Consider the following 13,042-nt stretch of genomic DNA (forward strand, 5'->3'; position numbering starts at 1 on the left):
GACCCCCAAAAGCTTTTAATATGGTTATGACAAATTAATCTGCTTATCTTTATAATAACCAAAATACAAATTCAATTCCAGGTTAAATATCAGAAAGCTTCAGTTTAATTCCTACCAAATTTATTGAACTATCTGAACAAAAATGAACTTTTCTGTGTTTTGTTCCACCTGCAAAGCAGAGCAAGTTCTATTTAATATAAATGTAAAAATAAAGTCCTTGACTAATAAATAACATTTGGATCAATGAATAAAGGTGGAAAATTCCACTAAGAGAAAGAGGAAACACTTTTTAACCACCATTTCCTCCCTCCTAAATACTATGAATTACTCTTAAAAGCATTTTTTCTGAATCAAGTTCAATTAAATCTTTTTAATAGGTTAAATGTCTTTTTTTCCTTCTTAATTTTTACTTATTTTTTTAAATTTACATCCAAGTTAGTTAGCATATAGTGCAGCAATGATTTCAGGAGTAGATTCCTTAATTCCCCTTAACTATTTAGCCCATCTCCCCTCCCACAACCCCTCTAGTAATCCTGTTTGTTCTCCATATTTCAGAGTCTCTTATGTTTTCATTCCCCTCCCTGTTTTTAGATTGTTTTTGCTTCCCTACCCTTATGTTCATCTGTTTTGTATCTTAAAGTCCTCACATGAGTGAAGTCATACGATATTTGTCTTTCTCTGACTAATTTCGCTTAGCATAATACCCTCTAGTTCCATTCACGTAGTTGCGAATGGCAAGATTTCATTCTTTATGACTGCCGAGTAATCACCCCAATGTTTATAGGAGCACTACCAATAATAGCCAAAGTATGGAAAGAACTCAAATGTCCATCAATGGATGAATAGATAAAGAAGATGTGGTGTATAAATGTACAATGGAGTATTGCTAGGTTAAATGTCTTCTAATTGATCACTCCTAAGCTCAAAAACCTTGAATGACTTTTCTTTTTTTTTTTTTTTTTAACATTTATTCATTTTTGAAAGGCAGAGAGAGACAGAGCACGAATGGGGGAGGGGCAGAGAGAGAGGGAGACACAGAAACAAAAGCAGGCTCAAGGCTCCGAGCTGTCAGCACAGAGCCTGATGCGGGGCTTGAACTCACAGACTGCGAGATCATGACCTGAGCCGAAGTCGGATGCTTAACCGACTGAGCCACCCAGGCGCCCCTTGAATGACTTTTATATCTTATTCAGACAAAGGCCCAAATTCTTAGGCCCTACATAATCTGCCCTATTTAATCCTCAGACCTCCTCTACTTCCCCTCTTACTTCACCCAAGGGCTCAAATCAGACATGATTCTTGCCTTAGGCTCTTTGCCTTTATTAATACCTTAGCAGGGAATTCTTTCCCTAAATTTGCATGCCTCACCTGCTTGAAATCTTTAACTATCCCACCCCCCCACCATTTTTTTTTTTTTTTTTGAGAGAGAGAGAGAGAGACAGAGCATGCGTGAGCAAGTGCAAGCAAGGGAAAGACAGAGAATCTTAAGCAGGTGGAGCCCAACAAGGGGCTCAATCCCATGACCCTGAGATCACAAGCTGAGCTGAAATCAAGAGTTGAATGTTCAACTGACTGAGCCATCCAGGTGCCCCTAAATATCCCCTTCTAATATGCCATTTCTTACAACATTATTACTTTTTATTTTTCAAAATGGCACTTTAAAAAAAGAGTTTTTTTTTTATTTTTGAGAGAGAGTGTTGTGCTGATAACAGAGAGCCCAATGTGGGGCTCAAACTCACAAACCATGAGATCATGACCTGTGCCAAAGTCAGATGCTTAACTAAGCCACCAGGTGCCCCTACAACATTATTTTAAAATAGTAAAAGTATCCTACTCTCAACATTCCAACCCTCTTCCTTTCTTACATTTTTTTTCTCCATTGTATTCATCATCTTCTAAATTACCCACTATATGATTCATTTATTTTATTCATTTGACTTCTCTACCATTAAACTTGACAATGAAAGGGATTTTTGTGTGTTTTGTTCACTAATTCTTCTAAAGTGTTTAGAGTAGTGACTAGCCCATAGTAGGCACTCCATAAATATTTACTGAACTGAGTCCAATACCACATTCAAATTAATAGTTTAATCTATTCTTTTAGTCACATCGGGACTTTTCAACACGAGTAATTAAAATAGTGTGAGATGGTTTATAAAAGAAGTCTATAACTGAGTGGGTTAGTGGAGCAAAGACAACAAAATAGACTGGGATGGCATCATGAGAGAAGGCTGATCACAGCAGGTCAAACTTAAGCTGACCTTTGAATGAAAAGCAAGATCAAAAGAGAAGAGAAGATGGGGCGCCTGGGTGGCGCAGTCGGTTAAGCGTCCGACTTCAGCCAGGTCACAATCTCGCGGTCCGTGAGTTCGAGCCCCGCGTCAGGCTCTGGGCTGATGGCTCGGAGCCTGGAGCCTGTTTCCGATTCTGTGTCTCCCTCTCTCTCTGCCCCTCCCCCGTTCATGCTCTGTCTCTCTCTGTCCCCCCAAAAAATAAAAAACGTTGAAAAAAAAATTAAAAAAAAAGAGAAGAGAAGAAAAACAGAGTGAACTGGGATTTAAAGGACTTTTTTTTAAGTTTATTTATTTTGAGAGAAAGTGAGTGTGTGGGAAGAGAGAAGGGCAGAGAGAGAGAGAGAGAGAGAGAGAGAGAGAATCCCAAGCAGGCTCTGCACTGTCAGTGCAGAGTCAGCTGAAGGGCTTGATCCCATGACCCATGAGATCTAACCTAAGTCGAAATCAAAAGTCAGATGCGCAACCAACTGATCCACCCAAGCGACTCAATTTGCAGGATTCTTAACCAGTTTATTGTGGCTCAAGTATAGGTAAATGCTAGAAAAAGTAGGAAATGAAGCTAGAAAGGGAGGGAAGATCAGAGCAAAGAGAGTCTTGTGCAGAGAAGCCAGACTTTGAACTCTGTCCTGAAAGCCACTGGAAGCCACTAAGTAGGTAATGAACAAGGAACTAGCAGAAAGTCAGGGAAGGAAAGAGAGACAGGGAGACAGAGAATCCAAAGCAGGCTCTACACTGTCAGCTTGGAGCCCGATGTGGGGCTCGAATTCATGAAACCGTGAGATCATGACCTGAGCCAAAACCAAGAGTCAGACACTTAACCAACTAAGCCACCCAGATCCTCCGAGGAAAGTTTATAAACTTTAAATCAGACCTAAAGTTTCAAGTTGACTGAAGCATCTTTGAAATCAAATTTAATAAACTTCAGCCTCACAAGTGTATCTACTACCAAATACTGTGTTTATACAAATGAGTATTTGTTCACCTGATGTATTTCCTCATCTAAATAGGACACTTATACAAGTATAATTTCATATACTTTAAGAAGGCCTTAATTATATTAATAACAGATTACATAATAATATAGTTTATTAAGTGAAGAGTTGGAGAGAAATTGGTTTATGGCGGATAATTTTCTTAATTCATTTATTTAAATTCAAGTTAGTTAACATACAATGTAGTGTTGGTTTCAGGAGTAGAACCCAGTGTTTCATCACTTATATATGACATCTAGTGCTCATCCCAACAAGTGCCCTCATTAATGCCCATCACCCCATCCCCATCCCCTCCAGCAACTCTCAGTTTGTTCTCTGTATTTCAGAGTATCTTATGGCTTGCCTTGCTCTCTGTTTTTATCCTATTTTTCCTTCTATGGGAAAAAATTTTATTCACAAGAGAGTAATGTTAATTGGAAGAGTTAGTCCAAAGAAATATGAAATATCAAAATATTTGACAGAGTTCTCCCCCTAGTGGAACCTGAAAATGATTGAAAATATTTCCATGACTAAGAACAACCTAAAATGTATTATTCTTATAATTGAAAAAGCAGTTTCAGATTTTAGCAAGAGATCTATTCATGGATCTTAATCTGCATGCAATGAGCAAATGAATGAAAGTTGAATCATCAAAATGTTTACTGAAAACAAATTTACTAAATGTATTAAGAGGGAGCTAGCCATGGAGAACTCAGTAAGAAGAAATAAATACCTTAAAAGCAGAGGACTAGGGGGTACAGAGAAATATCAATTAAGGAAGGCATAGTAGTTTGCGGAATGGTACAGAATTTTGAAAGAATGTGAAAACTTTGAAAAGTGTGTGTATGTGTAGTGGGCAGGGAGGGAGGACGGATAGGTAATGCAGATTGGGGCAACAATGAGAAGGTAAGCATTTTATGCTGAGGAACTTTGATATGATTTGCTAGGTAAAAGACAGTCAATAAAAGTTTTTTATGTTGTAGAAAGCTAATTCTGATAGCTTTGTGGAAGAGCTGAGGCTAGAGAAAAGAGAATTGGCAAGGAAGTTACTACAATAGTTCAGGTAAGGCTGGGGAGAGAAGAATTCAGGGAATGGCTGGGGGAATAGAAAGGCTAAGAAAGAGTGAAAGAAAAGTTTCTGAAATTAAAATTACCTTTGATTTAGTTTTAGATTTACTCAGCACTTTTCTCTTTTGAAGGAACTGAAGAGCTAGGCAAGACACATCAGTCTGTATGAGTTATTAAAAATTATCTGAAAGCCAATTTACAAGAGTAGGTGAGTAGGTAAAAGGTTGGTAGAAATGTTAACTAGCACAAGCATTTTGTAAAAATAATTTGGTATTATCCAGTAAAGTTGAAAGTTTATATACTCTCTCTCTATATATAGCCTTGATGTAAAGGGCTTAAAAAAACGTGTAAGTGAAGTTCCTACTAGGTTGAACAATTCAGTAAGAGATGATACCATTGATCAAGACTTGAGATACAAGGGCATCTGAGTGGCTCAGTCAGTTAAACGTCCCAACTCTTGCTTTCAGCTCAGGTCATGATCTCACAGTTTGTGAGACTGAGCCCTCCATCAGGCTCTGCTCTGACAGTGTGAAGCCTGCTTGGGACTCTCTCTCTCTGCCTGTCCCCCACTCATGCTCTCTGTCTCTCTCTTGCTCAAAATAAATAAATAAAATTAAAAAAAAAAAAAAAAGAAGGCTTAATACAAAAAAAAAAAATTTGGAGGGAATGAAATAGGAACACATATAATTAAAAAAATTTTTTTTAATGTTTATTCATTTTTTGAGAGACAGAGAGAGACAGAGCGTGAGTGGGGGAAGGGCAGAGAGAGAGGGAGACACAGAATCCGAAAGCAAGCTCCAGGCTCTGAACTGACAACAGAGAGCCCGATGCAGGGCTCCAACTTATGGACCAGGAGATCATGACCTGAGCTGAAATCGGACGCTTAACCGACTGAGCCACCCAGGCACTCCTAGGAACACATATAATTTTAAACACGTTGAATTTGAAATGCCTGTGCAACTTCCGGGGGGAGTGGTCTACTGTCCATTAAAACTATTACTCCACTCATCAAAAGATACAAGTTAAAAAACAACAATGAAAGACAAGTCAGAGTAGGAGTAGGTATTTGCAAAACATAATCTCAATAAATAAAGAACTACACATCCAAAGAAAAAGACAACCCAGTAGAAAAATATATACAAAAAGACTTTAGCAGGTACTTTAAAAAAGAGGAAATCTAAGTGGCCAACATCATTAGCGATCAGGTAAATGGCAATTAAAACCGTGACAAAATATCAATGTGTACCCATCAGAATGGCACAAGTTAAAGCATCTCTCACCACCAAGTGTTGAAGAGGATATGGAACAAGCAAGAACTTTCATATGCTGCTGCTGGGAGTTTAAACTGGTACAAGCCCTTTGGAAAATAAAGTTGAAGATTTGCATGCTCTGTGACACAACTATTCCACACTTTGGAATAGTTTTGGTATACATGCTAGAGAAACATGTACATGTGGTCAGTATAGTGCACAAGATTGCTCATAATCACAGCACTGTTCAAAACAGTCCCAACTGGGAAACACCCAAATGACCACTAATATTAAGATGGAGAGATACATTATGATGTTTTCATAAAATGGAACATGTACAACAATAAAAATGATTACTCTTTCTAAAATAATGTTGAACAAAGAACAGACAAAAATTAAAATATTCAATAAGACTCTACTCAAAATTCAGAAACAGGGAAAATTAAACTGTACAGAAAGGCATATAAAGACGACACAATTATAAGGAAAAGCAAAGGAGCGATTACCAAAAAACTCAAGATAAGGGAGTAGGGTATGATTGGGTAGACTTCTGGGGTATAGGCAATATTCTCTATCTTGACCTGAACAGTGATTATATGGGTAATGTGTTTACCCATATTATGTTGTTGCTTTGTATTATGAACTTCTCTGTATGTTGTGTTAGTATTTTTTAAAATGGCTTTTAAAAAAGGTTTAAAAATTATTGGTTAGGGGAAACATGCTATGCCTGGAGTTACATTAGGATTTGTTGTCATACAAGATAGCTCCTGAAGCCATGTGAGACCTTTCATTTGAGCACAGCTCTCAAAAAGCCAAAAACTTGGATTTTCAGAAGAATATAAACATTCAGAACTGAATGTTTAGACTGAAAAACAATAAACAAGAAAGAAGAGAGGCAAAAGTGAGTGGTGCAGGAAAGCCAAGAGAGGAGAGAATGTAAAGAGGATGATTGGCTAACAATGACAAATGAAATAAACTCAAGCAGGATAAATACTGAAAAAGTGCCAATGAATTTAGCAATTAGGATGCCAGTGATTATTTAATCAAAAGCCATCTGATGCCAACATACTCCTGATGGTAAAAATTTCATGCATTTTCTTTTCTATTTTTCAAAACAGATGTTATATTTCATTTTAAACAAGACATGCCGCATATCAGGCTCTTCGTTTTAATTACTATTTCAGAATAAATAAAAAGAGTGATATAAATCTTGCTGTTTGTGACTAAGATGTACAGAAATGTAGCAAAATTTTATAATATTCTTGATGTTGGAAAACTATAGGCTTAAACTAGAATTGCCTGTGATACCATGATTTAAACTGCTGATTACAAATATATTATGCAGTCAGTTCATGTCTAAAGTTTTCCTGCATATGTGTTACTTTACAGGGAATATTACCAACAGAACACAAAAGCTATCTTTTTATAAACTTATACAAATCATAATGTGTTTTTAATTACTTTTGATGCAGATCAAAAGATGAGGCTATAATATATATGTCTTAAAAACTAAGCAAATTCTGAACTGAAATTTAAGACCAAAGGATATTTCAAGTAGGAAGAAATTCTAGATGCTGTAGCAAAAACTCTATTATAGCTTGGAACAGAATATAACACATTTTTAAAGAAATAAGATTTTAAACATAATACTTTTCCCATATTAGAAATTTACTACCTTATACTGTATAAGAAATAAGACATAGAGTAAAAAAAACATTTCTTTTTGAATTCTCATTTGAAAATTGCTTTGGCAATGTACGAATATGATAAACTTTCACTCAAAATTGGACTGAGAGCAGAGGCAACGAAAGAAGAAGTAGGAAATTAGTTAGCCATCCAAAGGAATGAAATTTTGACATTTGCAATGATGAGGATGGGGGCACCTGGGTGGCTCAGTTTGTTAGGCGTCCAACTCTTGGTTTTGGCTCAGGTCATCATCTCACAGTTCAGTTCATGGGTTTGAGCCCCACATTGGGCTCTTTGCTGGCAGTGTAGGGCCTGCCTGGGATTCTCTCTCTCTTTCTCTCTCTGCCCCCACATGCTCTTTCTCTCTTTCGGTCTCTCTCTCAAAATAAATAAACTCTAAAAAACAATGATGTGGATGGAGGTAGAGTGTATTATGGTAAGCAAAATAAGTCAGGCAGCAAAAGACAATACTACATGATTTCACTCATATGTGGAATTTAAGAAAACAGATGAACATATGGGAAGGGGAAAAAAAGAGAGCGAAATAAACCATAAGAGACTCTTAACTATATAGAACAAACAGGGTAGATAAATGGGTGATGGGTATTAAGGAGGGCGTTTGTTGCGCTGAGCATACAGTGTTATATGTTAAGTGATGAATCACTAAATTCTACTCCTGAAAACACTATTACACTATGTTAACTAATCAGAATTTAAATAAAAATTTGAAAAGGGTGAGGGGGGGAATAGGTAAATTTAACAAAAATAAAAACTTTTGTGCATCAAAAAACAATAAGAGAACAAAAAGGCAACCCAAAGGAAGGGAGAAAACATTTGCAAATTATAGTCTGATAAGGAACTGACACTGAGAATATATAAGAAACTTCTACAACTCAACAACAACCTGATTCTGTAAAGAAAATACACAAATGGCAAATAAGCAAATGAAAAGACGGTCAACATCACTAATCATTAGGGAAATGCAAATCAAAACCACAATGAGCTACCACTTCACACTGATCAGGATGGCTATTATAAAAAAACAAACAAGCAACAACAAAACCCCCAGAAATTTGACAAGTGTTGGTGAGGATGTGGCAAAATAAGAATCTTGTGCATTGGCTAGTGAGAATGTAAAATGGTGCTATGGCAAATAGTACAGCAATTCCTTAAAAAGTTAAACACAAAATTATCACATGATCCATCAACCCACTTCTGGGTAAATCCTGAAGAATTGAAAGCAGGGATTCAAACGGATGTGTACAACCATGTTCATAGCGGCATTAACACAATAGCCAAAAGGAGGAAGTAACCCAAGTGTTCACCAATGGATAAACAAAATGTGGTATACACATACAACGGAATATCACTCAGTCTTAAAAAGGAAATACATGTTTTCACATACAACATGGATAAACCTTGATGACATATGCTAAGTGAAATAAGCCAGTCACAAAAAGACAAATACTGTATCATCTTACTTATATGAGGTACCTAGAATAGTCTAATTCAGAGATGAAAAGCAGAATGGTGGTTTCTGGGGGTTTGGGGAAGAGGGGTATTAGGACATGTTCAATAGGTCAACTTCCAATTTTGCAAGATGAAAAGAGATCTGGAGACTGGTTGCAGATCAATGTCAATGTATTTAGTGTCACAGAACTGTATACTTTAAAAGAGTAAATTTTATGTTAAATGTATTTTACCACAACCAAAAAAAATGGACTTGGAAATGAACAAGTGTTGAAAATAACAATCACTCGGGGCACCTGGGGGGCTCAGTAGGTTAAGCATCTGGCTTCAGCTCAGGTCAAGATCTCACCATCGTGAGTTCAAGGCCCACGTTGGGCTTTGTGCTGACACTTCAGAGCCTGGAGCCTACTTCGGATTCTGTGCCTCCCTCTCTCTCACCCCCTCCTCCACTCGCATTCTGTCTCTCTCTCAAAAATAAACAAACATTAAAAAAAAATTAAAAAAAAAAAACAAACACAAAAAAATAACAATCACAGTTATTAGGAGGAAGATGTAAATGGTGCAGGAAAGGGGCAGAGGGAAGGAGAAACTATTGCCTTATTTTTGCGTGTCCTTTATTATTTTCATATCGTACCTGGATTTCCAGCTCAGCAATGTGCTGCTGTAATTCAGCCACAGCAGCTATGCTATCTGCTTCCCGGAGTCTCACAGCCATCACTTCTTCCTTGTTCTAGGGAAGAAACAAAATAAACCAAAAATAAACCATGTAATAAACCAAAAATAAAACATAAACACTTGTAATCTGCTTCAAATTTAAAAAATAACAAATAGATTAAATGAGAGAAAAAAATTGCCATTATCTCCTGAACTTGATATAAAATGAAGACCAAATATATAGAATAGCATTCCATCTTTAAGCATTGAGAAACACCACTCATGGGGTGCCTGGGTGGCTCAGTAGGTTAAGCGTCCAACTTTGGCTCAGCTCATGATCTCACAGTTCATGAGTTTGAGTCCCGCGTTGGGCTCTGTGCTAACAGCTCAGAGCCTGGAGCCTGCTTCCGATTCTGTGTCTCCCTCTCTCTCTCTCTCTCTATGCCCCTCCCTGGCTCATGCGTGGTCTCTCTCTCAAAAATAAACACCACTCATATAAATAAATGTTGCATAAAATGTTAAAATAAAAATGAACTTAATTAATTAAAAATTCATATCACTGTTGACTGTGAAAGCTGCTCATTTTTTATATAAGAGCAAATATTGGGGAGCCTGGGTGGCTCACTCGGTTAAGCATCCGACTTCGGCTCAGGTCATGATTTCATGATTCATGGGTTGAAGCCCCACAGCAGACTCTGTGCTGACAGCTCAAAGCCTGGAGCCTGCTTGGGATTCTGTGTCTCCCACTCTCTCTGCCCCTTGCCCATTCATGCTGACTCTCTCTCTCTTGCTCTCTCTCTCTCTCTCAAAAATAAAGAACCATTTAAAAAATTAAAAAAAAAAAAAACAAATATTGACAACTTTCAAATACCTAATGAGGACAACAGATTAACAGGCAATGTGGATGCTGAGAGAGTATATTAGCTAGACAATATTTAAAAATTATATTCTTTCTGAGGCAATAAATGTCAATGAATTTTTACATTATGCTAAAGAGAATTAGATTATATCATAATTCTAACCTTCCTAGGAAAAGTATAATATTTAACTCTACTACCTCAAAATTTCATGAAGAAAAACCCCAAAACTGTATTCTACAATATCTGTGCCAAATTATACTGATCCCGAAGTAACAAAATATGAAAAAAATACGTTAGAGAAATATAGAGTATATAAAAATATTTTGCTCCTCCATTTACTTAGTTGCAATTTAGCAATCATTAGTATAAAAAATGTACAGGGTGGTAACCTTAGGAGAAATTTAGCACCAACCATGGGAGAGAGCCACCTAAAACACTTTATCCTTCAGGTTAGCCTTCAAATGACTGCAGTCTCATAAGAGACTCTAAACTCTAAACTCTAGAGAGCACCGGCTAAGCTGCTCCTGAATTTCTGATTTACAGAAACTCTAGGATATTAGTGCTTATTGCTATTTTAAGCCACTAAGTTTTAGAAGTAATTTTTTAAAAAGTAATACAGGGGTGCCTGGGAGGCTCAGTTAAGCATCCAACTTTTGATTTCAGCTCAGGTCATGACCTTATGGTTCATGAGATGGAGCCCTTCGTCAGTCGTCTGTGCTGACAAGCAGGAGCCTGCTTGGGATTCTCTCTCTCTCCCTCTCTCTCTGCCCTGCCCCAGCCCGTATGCACTTACTCACTCTCTCTCAAAATAAACATTAAAAAATAGTAATAGAGGGGCGCCTGGGTGGTTTAGTTGGTTAAGCGTCTGACTTTGGCTCAGGTCATGATCTCACAGTCCGTTGAGTTCGAGCCCCACGTCAGGCTCTGTGCTGACAGCTCGGAGCCTGGAGCCTGCTTCAGATTCTGTGTCTCCCCTTCTCTCTCTCTGACCCTCCCCCGTTCATGCTTTGTCTCTCTCTATCTCAAAAATAAATAAAAACATTAAAAAAAAAATTAAGAGGTTGCCTTCTAAAAAAAAAAACAGTAATAGAGAACTACTACTTTACTAATGTTAATTAACAATTTATAAAAATTATACTAATCAAAATTATTTTATGTAAATTACATATACATTTAGCTATGTAAATTTATTAATACTTTCAAGTGTATATTATAAATTACATGAAATTATGTTAATCAAGTAAAAAACCCAAAATTTACCTTAATCTTCCCCCTCTCTAATCACCAAGTCTTATTGGTTCTCTATAAAAATAGATTGTGAATTTATCTATTTCTCTTTATTTAAATGCTAACAGCTGGGCCCAAGCTAGCTACTCTGTCCTGTGCTATTTCCTGATGATCTCATATCACATCTCTCTCCAACCTCACCTTAAACCTACCTCCACACACAATGGCATGTATATTCCTTTAAAAAATAACTACGTTAATTGTTACAAGCAATATCCCCTAATAAATGCTTAAATGCTAAAATTAGTTGCTGAAACTTTAAGCATATATGCATAGCCTTAAAATAGTTCCCCCCAAATATTTATTAATTACTGTGGTGGTTTTAACATATACCCACAAATTCTTTAATACTTTTTCCTTTTTTTTTTTTTTTTTTTTAATTTTTTAAACGTTTATTTATTTTTGAGACAGAGACAGAGCATGAACGGGGGAGGGTCAGAGAGAGAGACAGAGGGAGACACAGAATCTGAAACAGGCTCCAGGCTCTGAGCTGTCAGCACAGAGCCCGACACGGGGCCTGAACTCACGAACCGCGAGATCATGACCTGAGCCAAAGTCGGACGCTTAACTGACTGAGCCACCCAGGCGCCCCTAATACTTTTTCCTTGAGGAGGTATGGCTTAACACCCCTGCCTGCCATCAGACTGCAGGCTGGACTTAGTAACTTGCTTATAATGAACCGAGTATAAGAGAAAAAAAGTTCTGTAGTGGAGAAAGCTGGCAGACACCAACTTAAATGACCAAGGTTACCAGCATTAACCGTAAGATATATTTATACGAAGTGTCTTCTGATATGATGTGCTGAGAAGGACACTTCAATTCTGTATTCTTTCCTAAAATACATAACCTCAGTCTAATCAGGAGAAAACAGACAATCCCAAACTGAGGGATATTCTACAAAATATCTGACCAGTATTCTTCAATAGTCAAGGTAAGGAAAGATAAGAAAGCATTAAGAAACTGTCACAGAATGGAAGAGATGGAGATATAATGAGGAAATTTGAATAAAGTCTATAGTTTAGTAATAACATTGTACCATCATTCATTTCTCAGTACTGATAAATGTACCATGTTAGATGTTAACATGTAAGATGTCAACATTAGAAGAAGCTGATTAAAAGGCATATGGTAACTCTATGTACTATTTTTGCTGCTTTTGTGTAAACATAAAAATATTTCAAAATTAACAGTGAAAAAAAGAAATCTGAAGCAAATACAGCAAAACAGAAAAAAAAAAAGTCAGTTGATTTCCTGCTTAAAACCTTCAGTGGCCTCCCACAGCATGGACTCTAAAATTTTACATGGTAAGAAGTGGAATCCCAACCTGCTTCTCTAGCTTTATTTCATTAGCTTTTCAAGCTTTATAGAAGTCTCAGCAAACAGGTTCTTTCCTGTTTTTGGATCTTGAACTCTGTGACCTTTTTCATGCGAGGATCTTCCCCTGGCTCTTCATATGGTTGCTTCTGTCCTATTCTTCACGTCCCACCTTTGATACCACTTCC

At 37.0% G+C, this 13,042-nt stretch overlaps 1 protein-coding gene across 16 annotated transcripts in view; it reads right to left on the bottom strand.

Moving 5' to 3' along the window:
• EVI5 (ecotropic viral integration site 5) overlaps positions 1-13,042 on the bottom strand; it is a 244,123-nt gene that overhangs the window by 63,215 nt on the left and 167,866 nt on the right. For all 16 annotated transcript variants that reach the window (XM_045478298.1, XM_045478293.1, XM_045478297.1 and 13 more), the window contains one exon: positions 9,374-9,469. In XM_045478298.1, coding sequence (XP_045334254.1) covers positions 9,374-9,469 — 96 coding nt within the window. The remainder of the gene's footprint in view (positions 1-9,373; positions 9,470-13,042) is intronic.

The sequence above is a fragment of the Leopardus geoffroyi genome, chromosome C1, assembly GCF_018350155.1.
Source record: "Leopardus geoffroyi isolate Oge1 chromosome C1, O.geoffroyi_Oge1_pat1.0, whole genome shotgun sequence".
NCBI lineage: Eukaryota > Metazoa > Chordata > Mammalia > Carnivora > Felidae > Leopardus > Leopardus geoffroyi.